This window comes from Tasmannia lanceolata, unplaced genomic scaffold (assembly GCF_043159265.1).
Source record: "Tasmannia lanceolata isolate RefF3 unplaced genomic scaffold, GAP_Taslan_0.1 ptg000012l, whole genome shotgun sequence".
NCBI lineage: Eukaryota > Viridiplantae > Streptophyta > Magnoliopsida > Canellales > Winteraceae > Tasmannia > Tasmannia lanceolata.
In genome coordinates, this window is record NW_027518689.1 from 47,991,737 (window position 1) to 48,011,826 (window position 20,090).

A 20,090-nucleotide genomic window follows, 5' to 3' on the forward strand; every position below is an offset into this window, starting at 1 on the left:
TAAATTTTCTTAAGCATTCATGTGGAAGCAGGAAAAGGATCTGAAAGGGGGAGATGCCACGGAGAGACTTACAGAAAGATGGTAGTAGTTGGGGACGGTAATTGGATATGCTGCGGAGAGACTTACAAAACTTCCCTACATTCACTCATAGCTACTGAGCTCTGGCATTTTGAAATGGTTGGAGATCAGAAGAGAAGGAAATGGAAGAAGAAGATTTCAGAGTCTGTTTTTTGTTTTCATGTTTTTTTTACTTACTGTGAAGGAATAACAGAAGGAGAGAAGGTAGTTGGGTTTTTTCAGAAGCTTCCTTTCTCAGTGGCAAAACATGTGGCGACGGGTTGAGATTCAGTTGCGATAATGATATCCCTAAAATGGCAAGCAGCAGGAGCTGTGAATGGTCGTAGAAGACGGGCAGACTGAAAACAGAGGATGAATGCCTCATGCCTGTTGTCGAAATAGATGAGAAGACTGAAAATGGTGCTGTGATGGGATTGCAGTTGCGTTGAGGAGGGAGGGAGGGAGCTACCTGATAAATCCAAGGAGTTTACGACTAAAAAACTGCATTTTTAAGTTATTTGCTCGTAGATTTTTGGGATGCCATGTGGGTCTACCAACACCCTACAATCCAGGTGGTTAACTTTGCATTTGGGTTGTTTGGCACATGGTTTTAAATTTCGGCCGAAACGTTTCGTCTCAGCTGAAATATTTCGGTTTCGTTGGAAAACGAAATGAATTCCACATTGAGTCGGAAAAGTACCAAACTTCGCCGAAACGTTTCATAAATTTTTTTGGTAAAATTTCGGTGAAACGTTTCAGAAATTTCTTACAAGATTTTGTCCGAAATTTTGTACCTAAACGTTTCGGTTTCATTGATGACCGAAACTGAAACCGAGATTTGAAACCGGGGTTTGGCAACCAAACACTTCTGGTTGCTGATGTGGCACCCGAAGACCTTGTCCAACCCCAACCCCCCCCCCCCCCCCACACACACACACCCCAAGGGATTCTTTATAAAGGTCTTTGAATATGGTAATAATTTACTTTTAAATTTTGTCCACAAACTTCGAGACAACACTCAATTGTTATTTTTTGTGGCTGATATAGTCTATGAGACCCATATGTAGTTACAAATTTGAACATGGACAAGGGGCATGGAATACATATCAGCATTTTCCAAGATGTAGGGCACAAATACAAATAAAAGCATTCCGTAACATGAGATTAGACCCAAGACATCTATAAATATAATATAAAAAAACTGAACTAGATTAAACTGAGAAGATGGAACTAATAATAAATTTAAAATAGCATCTATAAGACTCACATACTTAAAGTTACAATTGCAAATATGAACTAATAAGCAAAAAGCATGATATTTACTTCCAAGAGTCACATTTGTTTGAAACTTAGACCAACAGAAGTATCCATAAGTATTCAATTACGAGTGTAACTATCTTATCGTGTCGGACACAATACAATGGGTCTGCGGAAGTATCCTTGGGTTTGGTTTTTTGTCGAAATGGAATGGCCTTACTTTTTCATTTCATAACGAAATATGGGCCTGGTCTGAGTTGGCATATTTATGTTGTACTATCTATATCTCTTCTTCAGCCAGGTCAGCTTTAAGATTTACCAAAACTGATTTCAAACCTTGGAGCTGTTGTTTTCCCCTCAATTTTTAAGTTTTACTTTTCTAGTCACATCGGATTTGGTATTTAATTCTGTCCTTGATCTTTTTGTTTCTTCGTCAAATTTTTCCTCAGAGTGAGTTTTATCATGACTGATTTCATAGGACTGTCAAGTGCCACATTTGTTTGAAACTTAGACCAACAGAAGTATCCATTAAGTATGCAATTACGAGTATCACTCTCTTATCGTGTCGGACACAATACAATGGGTCTGTGGAATTATCCTTGGGTTTGGTTTTTTGTCGAAATGGAATGGCCTTACTTTTTCGTTTCATAATGAAATATGGGCCTTGTCTGATTTGGCATATTTATGTTGTACTATCTATATCTCTTCTTCAGCGAGGTCAGCTTTAAGCTTTACCAAAACTGATTGCAAACCTTGGAGCTGTTGTTTTCCCCTCAATTTTTAAGTTTTACTTTCTAGTCACATCAGATCTGTTATTTAATTCTGTCCTTGATCTTTTTTTTTTTCTTCTTCAAATTTTTCCTCAGAGTGAGTTTTATCATGACTGATTCAATAGGACTGTCAAGTGCAAGCCTTATGAGGACTGATTTGAAAGTAGGGTTCTCCTCCCTTTACTATTTTTCCCCTTCTGACCCACGCACCCACCCACCCATGCGCGCGCGCACACACACAGGCCCCTTTTTGCTAGCTATTTTAAGTGTTGGCAGTAGTATTTTTTCTATTTAAAAAAAGAAAAAGAAAGATAACAGTAGCATTCAAAACCAGCTGCAGTACGGAATATTTCTTATACATAAATAAAAAGTTCGGTTAGTTAATTCTTCTGTTATTTGTCATTGGGCTAGGTAACCATATATTTTGCACTTATACTTGGGAAACTGATATTATGTTATGAATGATGAGACATCAAAATCAGATGGAGGGTACAAAAATGAGAACTTGGTTCTTTTATAAAATCTGGGGCCGTAGGTAGTTTGTTTTAAATATCTGATGAATGTACTTGCACGCATAGACAGTGAACTTCAACATACAACTACTATTTGAGTCCTTTAATTTTCATTGATATCTACATCCTTATAACTTTATGGTTGCAAATTTCAGTTTTTGGATGATTTGAATAACAGCAGTTGACCAATATTAGACTCTGGGTTTAATGATTTGATACGGTTAATTTGAGACAAAGAAAGTAGGAAATTATGCCTATCCAAGAGGCCTACAGGCATGAGACCGGGAAAGTTCTTATGAGTATTTTTTTTATTTCAAAAGAAAATGACTTAAATTTCTTATAAATTGACTTAAAATAACCCTTTTAACACTAAAAGACAAGAAGCTTTCGCCACATATCAAAAGAGTGGAGTGCTAAAATCATTTCCCTAAAAAACTGTAGGAAAAGTTTTTGGCGGCATCCTTTCCCCCTTGCCAACTTCCCATTTTTGGTAACTATGTGCATATGACGTATACATGTAAGAACAATTTAGGATTTTTGGTGGTGTTATTAATGTTTCATATCATTATTATTTTAATTCCTAGTGAAATGGACTTGTTTACTTGAGAAGGTGGTAGTTGTTAATGGTATTATGCATCTGTTTTGGTTGCCATAGTCCTTAAAATAAAAAAGATAACTTATTTTAATTTGTTATCAAAATGTGGATAAGAAGGCTGTGGAAAATTTAACCTAGTTGTTTTCATATTTGGAGTTTATCTTCATCAAGTATGTCGGATGCAATAATAAAAATAGGTGATGTGTTAACACTGTAAAGGGAATTTGTTTGTCCCCTACAGGTTGCAGCAGGGCAAATTGCTAGCACTGGAATAGTTGCTCTAAGCTACGTGCAGAAGGTATCTGAAAAGGTGAGAAACTTGGCAATTGAAGAATTACTATTGACATTCAAATTTGATATCGTTTCTCCATCATTTAGAAAAAAAATATAAAATTATATTGATCCATCTGCCCTCAAATTGTACACTATTGTCTCATTTTCCATCTTCCTTTCAGGTTTCGCTAGCATCTGATTTCTTATACAATCACATGACAAGAGATGCAACCACAAGTTTTGGTTATGATTACATCCTTAGACAGGTGGTTCCTTTTTTCTTTCTAATACTTTTTCTGTACGTTATAAATTATATGGAGGGAATTGCTTCTAGCATTTTTTGAAACTATTAAGTACTTGTTGTGTTTGAGCAAATAGTTCTACCCTCTCTTAGTAAAACATTAGCAAGAGCCACATAGGGTTCAATCCTCCTTTTATTCATAGATTTACAGCTTCACAGCATTCTTTCTCTTAATTAGAACTCTAGCAAGAACACATGGGGGGTTCAGTGCTACTTTTATTCATGGCTTTATAGTTAGCTAGCACTTCACTGATTTTACTCCTATCTCAAAAGATTCAAAATACCAACTGGGCAGATTCACCCTCCTGTTTTGATTGATTCTTTTGTCTTTTAACTGATTTGCGATTCTGCATTAACTACATTAATGAACTAATCTCAAGGTATGCGAATTGGTCTTTTGCAGAGTTGCAAACTGATATTTATAGAGTTAGGGCTTGCTATTGATTAGATTTATAATTCATATCTTTGAAAAGTATGAATTTAGAACTATTGTATTGCACATAATTTTAGGTTAATACTTGTAGCTTATTTCTAACAAAATTTTCATAAAGAGGGAATTGGGTTCCACTGTGATGGTTGCCAAACATTTATGGTCAAGGTTGTAAAATCTCTAGGGTTTAATGTAGGGGAGGAATGATGCCCTTCAGGATAGAACCTCTTGTCCTGTTCTCAATATTATTAATATATGAAAAGTCCCAAAATTTACAAATATGCCACGATGAGGTGAAAACACAAGGCATAACCCTTTGCACAAAAATGAAAGAACAAGTAACCATAGAACATCAACATTCTCCTCCAAGCTAGAGCATAAACATCATTCATGCCTAGTTTGCAAACAAATCATCTATAACTGTTTATGACCATGAGCTCTTTGAATATAATAAGCTGCAAATATGGAGATGTTATTACACAAATAGTAACTTTATCCTTTGTGTTCCGGTCCATTTAGCAATTGTTTTTTTTTTCTTTGAAAAATCCATTTAGCAATTGTTGTGACTTCACTTCTTTTACAAATTATATGATGTTTTTTTTTGAATGGTAATAAATCATATGATGTTCTTACTCCTGAGGTGTATTCCATATATTTTAGAATGCGGGACATGAAAATGGGAAGCACCTTTTTTTTTTCTGAATGCAAGAGGAAAAGAGAAACAAATGGGGCTTCACATATCTAATTTGGACAGAGATGGTGGTGGGGTATGTAATTTCAAAAACAACAGGGAAAATGAGGGTCCTCGATCATTTCTTACACATCTCATTTGTCTAATTGCTTTTGCCTATCTCACGATAGACCATGTTATATGGATTCTTCTGAATGGCCAAATACCCGTGTCGTACATGTGTTAGATTCCAACACGTCAGGATTTGTTGTGATACTTCTAGATCACTTCTACATGGGTATTTGGCCATCCCCTCCTAAATGAGATGGTTCTAATCGTCCCTTTCGTGATCTGAGATGGTAGTTCATAGTGAATAAAAATATTGAACCGTCCATGTTCAGCAGTTAAAAAATTGTTGATCAAATGGTCCTGATTGCCACATTAATGTAGCTGTCAAGCCTTGGCTATAGATTTGGATGGTGACAATCAAAGGCTGGAGTGAAGATATACTTCCACAGCGAGTGAACGATCTTTTTATTATTAAAAAAACAACAATAAAAGAGACACATAGAACAAGGAGATAAAATCAAAGATTACATCATGCATATGATGCGCTTGAAATTGAATAATTACAAATATCTTCTCTGTTTGCAAACTTATGGGTGCATAGAATTAGGAAAGCGACCAATTTTAAGAGGTTCAAATTTGTTCCATCTTTTGCAATCTGAAAAGAAACCGCAGCAAGATGATGACTCCGCTTCAACCAGCAGATTATGTGTCAGTCGCCGTCGTCCAACATTATCGTGGGGGTGAACTATGAAAGGACCTCGATTTCATTCTGAACTAAATATGTATGATTTGTTTGAAAGCATTGAAAAAAATCATCATTTACCTTGGGTTACGCATTGCCCAGTGGAAACCAGCCTAGGAGGTGAGGTGTAGAACTTTGGAGAGCGGGGCATCGTTCAGACCACCGTTGACGATGAAGATGGCGTGTTTTTGGGGTGATAGAGAGGGGAAAATTGTGCGCAGGCGCAGGTGGGGGATTTATCATCTTCCTTTGTCTAAATATCATGAGAGTAAGTTTCAATATTGGTTACACATAATGGTTTATGTTTTGTTGGAGATGTAACTACTATTCTGTCTCTTGATGAGGAAAACTCTATCCTTATGAAAAGAGTTACATATCTTTTATTAAAGTCAATCAGTGAGTGATTAATAAGCAAATGTGATTGCGGCCGTTACTTATTTTTTAGGTATGGCTGAAACGTTTTCTTCGCGTCCTTAATAGAGCTTTCCAAAGATTTGGATGAAGTCATTGTTCGATGGCCTATGATTTGATTTTGAAATTGGAATTGTTTTGTCCACACTTGTTTTGGTTTGAAATCATGTGGCTTCAAGAACTAGTGTTTATAAACAACATGAGTGGTGGACCTCATGTGAGGTTGAAGTGTCAATAGACCATATAATGCATATTGCATGCGAAACTAAGAATTAAGAAATTGAACGACAAATATTTTACTAATGTTGTGAGAGATAAAGTATGTTCGCTAGGAGATTGTAAATCTTAATTGACAAGATGACCAAGTTGAGGTAAAAGGTTAATTAAAGAAGAAATTGGTGAAAAAAGAGATGTGTTGTTGATAAGAGTAAAGTTTCTTAAAGATGGTATAGAAATACAAAATTCTTTCATGTCATTGCTAACATGATGAGAAGCCACAATTAGATGAGTGGTCTTATGGTAAATGGTTGTAGAACTAATAGCCTTGTGGGAATTTACAAGTATATTATTGCTTTATAGAGAAATCATACGAACTGAAGGTTTGGCTCGTGAAATTTGATAAGTCAAGGACTTCAACTTGAGCTCTTTCAAATGAAGACAGGGATCTACGTTCTTTGATGAAAAAAAACTATACTCTCAATCAAAGAGCTGATAAAGAACGCAACCAGATAGCACATCTAATATGAGATTGAGTGGAGTTGAGTTCGTTTAGGAAAGTCACCTGAGTGAGTCCTTGCCTAGAGGGACGGGGAGGCCCCATCTGCTTTGGAAGGTCCGGAGCTTCATTTCAAAAAACAGGAGTGTTATAGTTGTTAGCCTGCATGTCCCTAACGAGGATGAACTTGAAGGGGCTTGAGGAGAAGGTGTCGTTGTTTATCTTTCACTTGTGTGTCGATAGAACTACACGTTTTGGCTAGCCTTTTTCCGTGCAAGATGAGATCTTTTTAAAGGGGATTTAATGGCGCCTTTTGAGAATTTCATGACTAAGCTTGTTCAAGCATGGAGTTGAATGCTTCCTTAATAACCCCTATTTCTTAAAGGAGTAGATCTTGGAGACTTCATGCCAATTAGCTTGATGGGAACTGCTTATAAAATCTTCACAAAGGTGCTATTGATTATATCTCGAAATGTTTTGAGTGCTACCCATTCCAAGATACTCTTTTTAGGATTGCCAATCCTTACTGGGCAATAATGGCCTATATTATGGCAATTCCTGTTTTGTATGTGGTTGTGCATGAATTATCTGCAAACTGGACGTGGAAAAGACTTACACACATACAATTATGTAGGCTAGGGTTTCTAGATTATTTAGTTGGTCATATGGAGTTTAGGGAGAGTGTAGGTGGACGAAGGCATATGTTCCCTTGTATTGCATTGCCCTCCTAAAGTTTTCCATAGATGTTCAAGAGGTTTGTGTTAAGGGGCTCACTCCCTCCTCTTATATGTTTGCGAGAAAAATCTCTTGGTAGACTCATGGGTAAGGCATGTTGGTTGGGGTTAATTGAGGGTTCTTAAGTAGATTAATTGAAGCATTAGTGTAAGTTTCAATTTGTTGACAGTACCTTTTTGGTGCTGCCATGCTTCATTAGTGAAGGGATTTCAATGTAAGGCGATTGTTAGGTGGTTTAGGGGTATAGAGTTAATGTGACGGTGAACATGGGTGCGAACTTAGGGGTGGCAGGTTGCTAGATCGTTGAGTGTTGAAGGGGAATACTTCAGTCTTACTTTGAGTTCTCCTTTATGTACAACCCGTTAAAGTCTTTATAGGACCCATTGTGACTGATTTGAGCCGCAATTAGGTCTTGGAAGGTAATCTCCTTCCACTTGGTGAACATATAGTTTGATCAAGTTGACTTTATCCCACATTCCAATTTACTTTGTTCATTTTTATTGTTTGACGATTGTTTTGGGTGGGCTGGAGTTCCTTATATAGGATTTTTTTATGGAATCGGAAAAATAAGTGCTGTAAGTTCCATAGGAACTTTGTAGCTTGTACAAGTTTGGCGGTTTGGGATACACAATTTGAAAGTGGTCAATTGGGCTTTGTTAGGCAAATGACTTGGGAGGCTTGGGACAGACTGTGGAGGGAGAGTGCCTTTGGAAATAGGTTGGTTGCATGGTTTTAAATTGTCACCAAAACCAACATGAAACAACTGAAATGTATCCAGATTTACCTCATCAACACTGAAATCGAAACGCATACCAAAACCAAAATAATTAGTTCATTAGTGGTATACTATATCAGTGCATGTTATGTCATTTTATACTTGTATGAATATAAAGTGAAATGTGGTGTATGTAATATGTATACATATATTGATATGAATTACATGTGAAATGTGGTATGTACTGAATTATTGGACATGTGCAACAATGCATGTCACTAGGTGTTCCATGTTATTACACCATTATGGTTGCTTGTCTTGAATATTTGATGGTTGTCGTGACTCTTGAGTATGTGAAATGTGGTGTATCCGTGTATGTATTATGTATACATATTTATTTGAATTATATGTGAAACGGGATATGCATTGAATTATCAATCATGCTCGACAATGCATTGCTCTAGGTGTCGATGCTGTTAAACCATTATGAATGGTTGCATTGCCTATGTTGTGGTTTCTAAGTGTGTATTTGTGTTAGCATTTCCTGATTTTTCATCTAAAATTCTATCATTTGCATATGTTTCAATACGTTTCCATTATTTTATAGGATTTCCACCAAAATTTCCAACTGAAACCGATCCATTATTTTATAGGATTTCCACCAAAATTTCCAACTGAAACCGATAAATCTCTGTTTTCATGGTGACAAAACCGAAACCAAAAACCAAATTTAAAACCTTTGTTTTAGAAGTTTTTTTTTTTCGGGGGGGGGGTGCAAGTTGTGGTTTGGGGATCTTGTTGTTTCAAAGAGTGAGGTTTTGGGGTTTGAAAGGTGGTTAGTAGATGGCAGTGAGATTCACGAAAGGTACAAGGTTTTTGCAGGCAATAGGATTAGGGGGAGGTCCCATGGTATGATGATGTCTTTTTATTTTCAATGTATCTAGGGTTGTATAGAAATTCTCTTGATAGAAGTGGTTTAGGTAAGTTGAGAAGCTTGAAAGATTAGGTGACATGTTTCCTTGGGAAGTTTATCGTGGGATATAACTGTTGTTTGTTTTAGACAGTTGGGACTGATAATTGGTTTTGGACCTTTGGCAATGGTGTCCCGAATTGTACAGAATTTATCTCGACAGAGGCATTAATTTTGTTGGGGTATGTTATGGAGGAACTTGAAAGATTACGTGATAGGTCTCGTCGCAAAGTTTATGGTAGGATAGACGTGTTGCATAATACAAACAGTTGGGATGGATAATGAGTTTTGGCAATGGATCTTGTTGGGAGTTTTCAATTAGGTCCTTCTATATGTAGTATTTTGTGGTGATATGAGGTTGATGCGTGGCTTGTGCCCACTGGTAGAGGTTTTGTGATCCTGACTCCTCATTGGTTTGGCTTTTCTAATAGACTCTAGCCTTTTATGGAGTTTTTTTTTATGATGTTGTCTCATGTGGAAGAACTACGAATTGAATATATAAATCCAATGTGAAGTTGGCGTATGGGGTGCAGAAGCGAAATGAAAAATTTCATCATGTGTTAGGTAGTGATATTCACAGAGTGCTATGGAATATAGGAGAGGATTTTCGTCAGTGTTGGATGGAAATGGTGTGTAGTATATGTTATGTCAAGATGGTAATTAACAGATGGAACTTTTCTAAGGGTTTTATGCTGCTCTAATAATCATTGGCAACCTGGTGGGGATTGCTGATATTATATATTATAATGGATGACAATGGAGATGTAACATTGCTTTTCTAGGCCACATTGTTACGTATTGTTTTGAAGCTTAAGCCCATGTTCTCCTTCAACGGGACTTATAATCAAAGTGAGAAGAATAGGTGAGATCCAATGTAGGTCTAACTTTCAATTCACTCGTGGGATCCAGACGATCTAGGGGGATATGGTGGGGAGTGAGCACTACGACTCCTCTCTTCTCTTCTCGAGAACCCATACAACCCTTACCCAGTGTATGGACAACTGTCTCTTGAGCACAAGTTTAGGCTCAACCTCAATGGGGAAAATGGAACACCTAACAACATCTTCACATACCAAAAACTCGGTTCCACTCTGCAAGAAGTCTGAAATAATTCACTTGAAGCTCATCCACTTTCAGCAAAAAGAGGGCTGAAGAGATACGTGTCCGAATAATTCTCTTGAAGCTCATTCACTTTATGATAAATGATCCGCTTCCCCCGAAATGACTTGGCCCAATAGAGTAATCCCAATTCATTCAGCAAAAGGAGGGCTAAAAAGGCTTTCGTACCTTTTGGGTCTTGGATGTGACATAGTGTTCCATATATATATATAGAAAAGCAGCTGCTCAGATAAGCTTATCTGAGCAGAGCTCACAAACCATTAGAGCGGGGGGGGGGGGGGGCGGCTGCGCACATTTTTTGGGGCATCCAAAGCATTCATTTGGAAGGCCCTTCCATGGATAGGGTGTGTACCAAAAAACAGATCAATAGGAGCATCCTAACCCAATCAAAGGTGGAGGGGAAAATGGACAGACACTGTGTGTTTATGTTTCTGCCCATTTCCCATTTTTTCCCTCCACAAATGGCAGGGCTAGGATGATCCTATAGGGCTGATTTTTGGTACACACCCTATCCATGGAAGGGCCTTCCAAATGAATGCTTTGGACCCCCCGCCCCAACCCCAAAAAAGAAAAGAAAAGTGGGCCCCCTATGGTTTGTGAGCTCCTGCTCAGATAAGCTTATCTGAGCAGCTGCTCACAAACCATTTCCTCATATATATATATATATATATATATATATATATATATATATATATATATATAGAGAAAAGAGTTTTGCGCTCGAGCGCAGTTGGGCTATCTGCGTTCGAGTGTAAAGTCCGTTTCTCATTCGTTGTATGTAGTGGGTCGTGCAAGCAAGAGAAAAGTAATAACAAAACTTCGAAATGACAGCCGAGTCCTCGACTCCTTGAGTAATAATAATAAAAGCACAGTCGAGTCCGCTGCTCCTCGACTCAAAATGGCATAGCGAAAAAAAACCCTATTTCTTGAGCTTCCCTAAATCACAGCTGAAGAACCCAACTCCGTCTGGTGCGTGCTTCCCCTTATTCATCTTCTTCCTTGTCATTTGAAAGAGGGAATCCGTAAATCGACGGTGATTTGGAGAGAGAACCCTGTTTGGTTATGCCTTATGTTTTTTCTTCTTCTTTTTGTTTGAAGAGAGAAACATGGTTTGAACATACCCCAATCGAAAAGCAGAGAGCAAAATCAAACCCTAGCCCTCTCTTTTTCGACTAAGGGTATGTTCAAACCCTGTTTCTCTCTTCAAACCAAAAAAAGAAAAGAAAGAAAAAACGTAAGGCATATTACCTGACGAGGGAGAAGAAGACGGAGATGAAAACCCAAATCGATTTAGCTCAAAGACAAACCTGATGAGGGTTCTGGATCTCGCAAGATTTCTTCGGTTGAGGATTTCTCTCACGCGGCTTCTCTCTCTTGTCTCGATGTACCTTAGCAGAGTGAAGACCAAATCGAGAATGGTCTTCATTTTGCAAAACGTATATCGGCAGGATCCACTTGTTTGCGTCCAATAGGAATTGATTTTAAAACTCTAGCGCAGGGAAGGTACTTGTGCTCAAGCGCAGGAAATGTTCTCTCTCTCTCTCTCTCTCTCTCTCTCTATATATATATATATATATATATATATATATATATATATATATACTGTCATGGAAATGAAAACATGTCGGTTTTGGTCGTAGATTTGAGTGTAATCAAATGAGGAGAATCACCCTTTTGCTAAGGTATTCTACCAGGGGAAGGAACATGTGATACTAGTAGATCCATTTGCAGTGGAGGAAGAGAAATAAGCGCCTCATGAAATATCTAGTTGGAGAAGTGTTTGGGTATGTACGGCCCGGTGCATATGTGTTCGAGTTTGACGATGAAATGGAGGCTTCTTGCATCAGCACGATGGGTGGGCATGCTAGAAGATGCTAGAGATGGGGTACTAGATCTTCTATACCCGTGGCACCTTGCTTGTAGATCTGGAGAAGCATCCATATGGATAATGATATTGGGGGTCCTCTACACGCATGGTTGGAGGTAACTTTCAGAGTGATCCAATATATATATTTTTTGGAAAGGTGATTGAAATAAATAAAGTATTTATCTTTAGAAGTATATCGACTGTCCAAGAGTCAAAATGATGACCATAGAGTGGCAAGCTCTTATAGCTTGACGGTGCAGTTAAAAGTAAACGATTCCTGATTTCTTATTATTGTAAGAAGTGAGATGAAAGGGTCGATGGCGGTTGATAAATCCAGACCAGTGAAGGAACACTTTAATCGGATCTCTGCTGGTGGAAGCAGTGGCGATGGGTTTAGTAACTGAGCTGGCAGGGATGATGCTGACGTGGTGTGGCAGATGTCTGACCAGTTCGCCTCCTCGAACACTGTCAAATGTAGGTTTATGAATGCAGAGAGAAATCAAGACCGAAGGTCTTACTTTGGTCCAATTGTGGAGGCGAGTCTAGAATCTTTTGTTTTGAAAGTCGAAGAAGACGGGGTGAGAAATATCTGGTCACATGTGCCGCACCTTCCTCAAGCCAAGAGAAACATGGAACATGTTTGGAAAAAAAAAGAAAAAGAAAAAGAAAAGAAAGAAAATTGGAAAAAGAAATCATTGGGGTGCTTTGGACGCGCGTCTTATCGGCTAACGAAGGAGGATAAAGACACATGTCGATCATACATCTTAAATAAACATTTCAGTGTGAACTACTCGTACTCGCTTAATTCAGACTCAGTAGAGGAGGGGACTCGAAGTCAATGTAGCGAACCAGAATTGATGGGGTTCTTTGGACACACGTCTTTTCGGCTGACGAAGGAGGATAAAGAAGCATGTCAATCGTACATCTTAAATAAACATTTCTGGGTGATCTACTCATATTCGATTAACTTATAGTCGTAGACTCAGTAGAGGAGGGGATCCAGAGGCAATGCTGCGAATCAGTGAATAATCGGAAGGGCACATCGAGTCAATGGCCCATCATCCAAAGATCCATCGACATGGATGTGGCTACAGACCATAGTTGTAAATTCCGTTTCGGTCGCCATTTCGTTTTGGCCACCGAAATGAAATTTCGGTCATTTCGGTGCATTTCGGTCGAAACTTTTCGTTCACACAAAAAATATATTAAAAAATATGAGAAAAATCCAAAAAAATAAAAAATCAAATGAAAAAGATGAAAAACTAATAAATAGTCCAAAATATGTGTCCCAAAAGGCATATTCATTACTTAAAGTCTTAAACACATAAAGTCTTGCACAAGTGCAACTGATAGTCTGATACATAGAAAAACATAAATAAAAAAGATACATGAAAGTGAAACATAGACAATAGCTAGTAGCAACAACTCTCAGTCATCATAACCCGGATGATCATACTCAATGTTTTCTTCGTCGTCGTCGTCGCCGCCGCTGTCATCACCACCTGGACCACCAGTAGGGACATCTTCTTCAAGAGGCATGAGAAAGTCGTCGTCGTCGTCGTCCCCGGCCCCAACCACAACAGTAGGTGCTTCAAGATTTTCCCACCCAATGTCTTCCGGTGTGAATATGACATCTTCTTCTTCTGCAACCCAATCCATCATGACATCCAGATCAGTGTTTAAAAACGCGGATTTGACGCGGAACGCAGCCAGGAAAAATCCTTGTCGACTCAACGCGGACGCGGCCAAGAATGCGGTTGACGAGGTTGACGCGGTCATAACTTGGGAGAGTCGAAGGAGTTTAATGACTATGTAGGGCAAAATGCGGAATGCGGATGTGGTGCAATGCGGAACGCGGCCAAGGCAAAAAGGAGTCGACTCGGGGGAGTTCCTTGTCGAGTCAAGGAGTTTTTGAGCACTGATCCAGATGGTCTATGCTCAAAGGGTCACTAGTGGTAGATGATTTCCTCAACAAGTCCCTGGAAAGGAAAACATTAAGTTTAATCAATGTCAAAGGTTAAACTTAAAAGCTTAAAGTGATGAGGTGAGAGTTGAAAACATTATATTACGTTGTATACCTTTCTCGAAACTTAAGATTGTAATGGACAAACACCAAGTTATCTAATCTCTGGTGCTCCAACCTATTTCTCTTTGCAGAGTGAATGTATTCGAAGGTGCTCCAATTCCTTTAACACCAAGTCGCACTGCAGGTTTGACTAAGGATTCTGATCGCAAAGGTCTGTAATTCTTCCACGTCACCTCCGAATTGATTCCACCATGCAACTGTAAAGTAACAAATAGTAAAGCATTATTTGTTGAGAAATTGAAAGTTAAAATGAATTATACTTAATTAAACAAAAAACTCAAATATACCTGGTCCCAACTTCGTTCGGTTGCGGATTGCAAGCTTCATTCCAAACATACCCTTAGCCTCTCGATAATCCTCAATCTGATTGGTGATGAGGTCTTGTTTACCTTCATCAGGTACCAGTCGAGTGATGCATGCCAACAAGCCTCTGATTACTTCACTGTGCCTAGAGAAGGTAGGAGTGAAAAAGAGAGCAGGGTTAAGAAAATATCCTGCTGCATGGAGGGGACTGTGGAGTTGCCTATCCCATCTTTGGTCGATGATCCTCCAGATGGGATTGTAATCTGATTTTCTCTTCAACCTCTCCTTGATGTTCTCTTTGGCCTTATCCATAGCCTCATATAGGTAACCCATCGCCGGTTTGTCCTGCCGATCTACCAAGCGCAGCACTCTCAATAAAGGCTCGCTGATGTTTAGAATGTACTTGCGTTGGTCCCAAAAAGATTTATCCAACACAATACTAACTACCCTTCACTCAGTGGGTGTTGAACAAACCTACTAGTACTATACTCATCAGACACAAAAATCTGCTGAAGTGCTTTCCGATTCAACACCAGACTTTGTATGCTAATGAAATTTGTAGCAAATCTGGTTGCAGCAGGGCGGCACAACTCCTACCCACCTGTAACTTCTTCCTCATCAAATTCAAGAGGCTTCCATAGTTGTAGATGAACTTTGTAATCGTTCGAGCCCTCTCAATTGTGGTTGCTATGTGAGGAAATACAGTCGGTTTGCACATATGCTCTAAGATGAGATCTAAGCAATGAGCTGCGCACGGAGTCTAGAAGAATGTACCAAACGCGGCTTCTAGTCTTTTCCCAGCAGCTTTGTAACTTGGCTCACTGTCAGTTACAAATTGCACCACATATTCCGGATTCACCTCTCCGAGAATCTTTGCAAAGATATTGTATAATTCATCGGCATTCTTCACTATGCCAGATGCATCAACGGATTTGAGGAATATGACTCCTTTAGGGCAGTACACCAAAAAGTTGATTAGGGAACGTTGTTTGGTGTCTGTCCATCCATCTGCCATAATGCTACAGCTAGTGTATCTCCACGACATCTTAATTTCCTCCAGGTAGTTGTTTACCTCATCCACTGTATTCTTCAAAATGGGACCCCTTAAAGCATGATAAGTAGGTGCCTTATAACCCGAACCCACGGCATTCACAGCGTCAAATATAGGTTGCCAGAAAGGTGAATTGGTAACGTTGAAAGGGAGATTGGCATCGTAGCAAAGCATGCCAACCGCCATGTCTGCTCTATCCATTGTTTCTTTAGTAGCCAAAGCACTTTTAATGCTTGGCTGGGCTCCAGGGGTTGTTCGTGGTGCAAAGAAATTCCTGATCCCTCCTGTGATTCCCTTCTTCTTCTTCCTTTTTGTACCACTCGGTTCTACAAGAACTTCCTTACCTCTTCGCTGAGGGACTTGAGGCAATTGTGTGCCAATGTCTTCTTCATCCTGCTCTTCTTCTTCGTCTGGTGTGCCATAAAAACCTCCAATCTCTGCTCTGGATATGCTCATTCTAGCCCTTTCTTTTCTCTTTGCATCTAAAAGTTGCTTCATTCGATATTTTACATCTTCAGTCACTTTTTTGCATGATGCTACTTCACCAGGAACAGCCGCTAAATGTTCTTTCAAGCGGGTTATACCTCCACCCGATATGACTTTGTCACAGAATATGCAAGTTATTTTATTTCTTTGACCCGGAACCAATGTACCGTAAGACCATGCCGGGTCATCCGATCTAGTGGGTGCCGAACCAATAGAGGATGCTCCTGCAGAAAGTCCCGAACCCGACCCACTCATTCTGAAATGAAGTAGAAGAAGGGGAAAAATGAATTAGAAGAAAGAAAATTGAAACAAATTACAAAAAAATGAAGTAGAAGGGGACAAAGGAAGTAAGAAATAAAAGAAAGGAAATGGAAAGAAATAAAGAGAACCTTGGGGTTGAACTTGAGTTGAAGAGAAGAAGAAAAAATTAGCCTTCACTCACTTGAAATAAGCCTTTGGAAATAGTTCTTGACTTCTTGTAGTGGTAAGTTGAATGTATGCCTTCCCTTTGCTCCAAAATAGACTTGGATTGAGTTGAAGAAGAGGGTAGACTTGTAGGAAATTTAGTAGAATAGATAGTGTAAGTGAAAGTAGAGAAGAGAAGGAGAATCACTTATGTGAAGGTGGAGGAGAAGAAGGTAGGGAAAATGTTATTTATAGAGTTTTTTATTGATTGTGCATTTAAAAATGACTAAAATACCCTTCCCAACAGCTATAAACGGTCACATTTTGAGGTTAAAATGGTCAAAAATCAAAAAGAGCCGTTGCAGGGGCATTGTCGTAAATTCTGCAAGTCAAACTAGCCGTTATGGACGATTTCGGCCGGAATGGAGAATTTCGTTCATTCTGGACGAAATTCCGGATTTCGGAAAATTTCGTCCGGAATGGACGAAATGGAACGAAATTTCGGACGAAACAAAATTTTGTCAATTTCATTCCGGAATTTGAACGAAACTGGTTCGTTTCTTCCATTCCGGACGAAACGAAACGGTATTTACAACTATGCTACAGACAATTCCTATCCAAGTTTGGCGTGTGGGGAAGTGCAGGGGTCTTCTCTATCGGGTAGGGCATCATGAGACTGAGAGGGTGCACTAGAAGTAGGGTTTGTTGCGGGAAGAGCTTCGTCCAATATCCTTTTTGAAGATCAGCATTGGCAGGTGGTGACGATGACCTCCTGGGATTAGTTTTTCGGTGTTAATCACACTGTTACCCTTGCCTTGGAAGTCGAGTGGGGCCTGGAGAAAGGGATTCAAATTATGATGAGAAATGAACATTTTCTCGTGTTCCCTCATATGATTTCACATTCAATGCAGGTAAATGAAGCTGGGTGGATGACCAGATTGGATTCCTCATGGCTTCTTTGGTTTAACTTTCTATCATCCAAGGTCAGAGGTAGGAAGGCTTTCGAAAACATGTGGATGACCGTTAAGCTCTCTGATGATCGTTCAGATCCCGAGAAGTGCATGATTCTTTTCTAGTTTCTGACGGTGGCTCCTCTTCTTATCTGGGCCAGTTAGACATTTTCTGTCGTGAGAGTTCCCAAGTCTCTTGTTTTCGAACCTTGATCATATTATGTCTCTATCCTCCATATTTAAATGTGAAGATCTTACCTTAAGTTTAAGTGTTGGATTTTCTCCCAACGAGGTTAGATCGGTTAGGGTTATTGCTCCTGTCTCCCCTGAGGGATGGGTGAGTGGGTGCGTGCGTGTGGGTGGGTGGGTTATGGGAAGAGGGGGGGGGGGGGTCTCAGTTTCGGTCTAGGTTGGCAATATCCCAGTGAATGGCATTGCTCAGAGGGAGGCTGGCATAGTTTTGCTCTCTATTTTACGGACCAATGACTCAGTCCCATCTTGGGAGATGGGCTTAAGCGAGTTAGTTGAAAAACATGTAATTGAAATGCATAATGTCATGCTGCTCTCTTTTGTTGACCTGGAAGCAACCGTGGGTTTCTTCTTGTATGTGGAGCTTTAGCGACTTGCAACAACCTTTCTCACTCGAAAGGCCAAGAGTGGTATGACATCTCGTCAGGATGACAAGCTTGTCAGACTTGAGTTCAAGGTTAATTATAAAGGAGGCTCTGATAGTAAGGCGCCGGGTGGTAGGTCTTGAGCTATGGTTGCTCAATGAGGGGGTCTTAAGTGATCAATTTTTTTTCTCATGAAGACTCATGTGGAATGTAAGATGATTGGGCTCTTCCAATAAAAAGGCTGACAACAAGGAGGTAATATTTATAAACAAACCTTTTGGATTTTACCCTCCAAGAGACTAAAGTTGATAGTATTTCGCTCGAAATCCTCAGAGAAATAGGTCATTCCTCATCTTTCCTATTCTATGCCCTAGATTCTAGGGGATTGGTTGGGGGTTTGTAGCAAGGTTGCCAGAGCGGGAATCGAAAGCGGGAATCGAAACGGGAATCGAAGGCTCCCAGGGACAAATCCTACTCAAGGTTGCCAGAGCGGGAATCGAAAGCGGGAATCGAAGGCTCCCAGGGAAGAATCCTGTTTCCATGGTTTGTAGTTGTTTGGAATGAGGCTAAGTTGAAATTAGAGGAGGAAGGGATCAGATACTACTCAATATCCGTAAAACTAAGAAGAGTTGAGGATAATTTGTTTTGGGCTTACTCTGGTTTATATGGTCATTTGAAGCCTTATAACATGACTCCGTGTGGAGTGAACGTTACGCCATCCATGTTACATGGAATATCCTTTGTGTTGGGGTGACTTTACGTAGTGTCACCAAGAGTTTTGGGCGACTGATTAGGGAACACCAGGATCAATCGTAGAGTGGTCTCCTTTCGGATTTTGTGAGAAGGAACTTTTTAATTGATCTTTCTTTGACTAGAGCACGGTTCACATGGGAAAGAAACAACAACAAAAGCCGTATCGATAGATTTCTCACTTTCACTCAGTAGAGTGCTGCTTTCCCAAGAACCATTTAAATTGCCCTTCCCAAACTGATCTTGGACCATAGGCCTCCCTTCTTGGATCCTGTTCTAAGTTCCGGGGGTTCTTCCCTTTTCTGTTTCGAATTAGCTTTGGCTAGAATGGCCGGGTTTTGATTGAGTCTCAAAATCTAGTTTTCTTAAGTAGGTGTGGTTGGGCCGGTTGACCGTTGACGTTCATCTGAGTCATAAACTCAGGTGCATTAAGTCCAAATTTAAATCTTTGGCTAAGGAGATATTTGAAGAAATCGATTTGCAGAAATTCTCTTTATCCAGCAGTCTTAATAAGCTAGATTGCTTAAATGAGGATAGACTGCTCTCTTAAATAGATCTAGCAATTGGCTCCGCCTTCAAGAATAGTATGACCATATCATCTTTCAGGATGAGCTGAAATGGAGGCTGTTAGATGAATAGGGGTGTTTCTGTAACTATCTTATTATAAGTATAAATATAATTGGGGCGTGAGAGAGTTTTAACGACTCTCTTCTCTCGTGGATTCCAAGTTCTCTATTCACCGCTTCTTCTCCATTCTCCATTCTCCATGTGGTTGTCTAATATGGTATCAGAGCTATTATGGTAGATTAGCACATCTTTTTTTTCCTTTTCTTTCCTAACCCTAATCAGCCCTATCCCCAACCTAACCCTAATTTAATCTATCCTAACCTAACCCTTACCTAACTCCTTGTTGCCGTAGCACCCCACCTCCGTAAAGCCCCACCCCATCTCCTTCTTGACGTAGCCCCCCATCCCCTTCTCGGAAAACCCCCCCAGCCCCCCAACTCATCCCTTCTGAGTCATGTTCATTTCTTTTCTCCACCCATGACCCTTCTGAGTTGTGTTCGTTTCTTTTCTCCACCTATGACCCTTCTGAGTCGTGTTCATTTACCCTTTTATGACTGCAGTGTAGATGGATAGTTGTTTCTTGCTTGTTTCTAGGTAGTTTGGGGGTTCCGTCGTATTCGTGGTGATATTAATGGTTGTTTGTTGGTGGTGATAATTTGTATATTGTGAT

At 39.6% G+C, this 20,090-nt stretch overlaps 1 protein-coding gene across 1 annotated transcript in view; it reads left to right on the forward strand.

Annotated features, from left to right (window-relative positions):
* LOC143888394 (mitochondrial import receptor subunit TOM40-1-like) overlaps positions 1–20,090 on the forward strand; it is a 51,403-nt gene that overhangs the window by 25,876 nt on the left and 5,437 nt on the right. The window contains exons 8-9 of the mRNA XM_077392788.1: positions 3,433–3,501; positions 3,647–3,730. Of these exons, the coding sequence (XP_077248903.1) occupies positions 3,433–3,501; positions 3,647–3,730 (153 nt within the window). The remainder of the gene's footprint in view (positions 1–3,432; positions 3,502–3,646; positions 3,731–20,090) is intronic.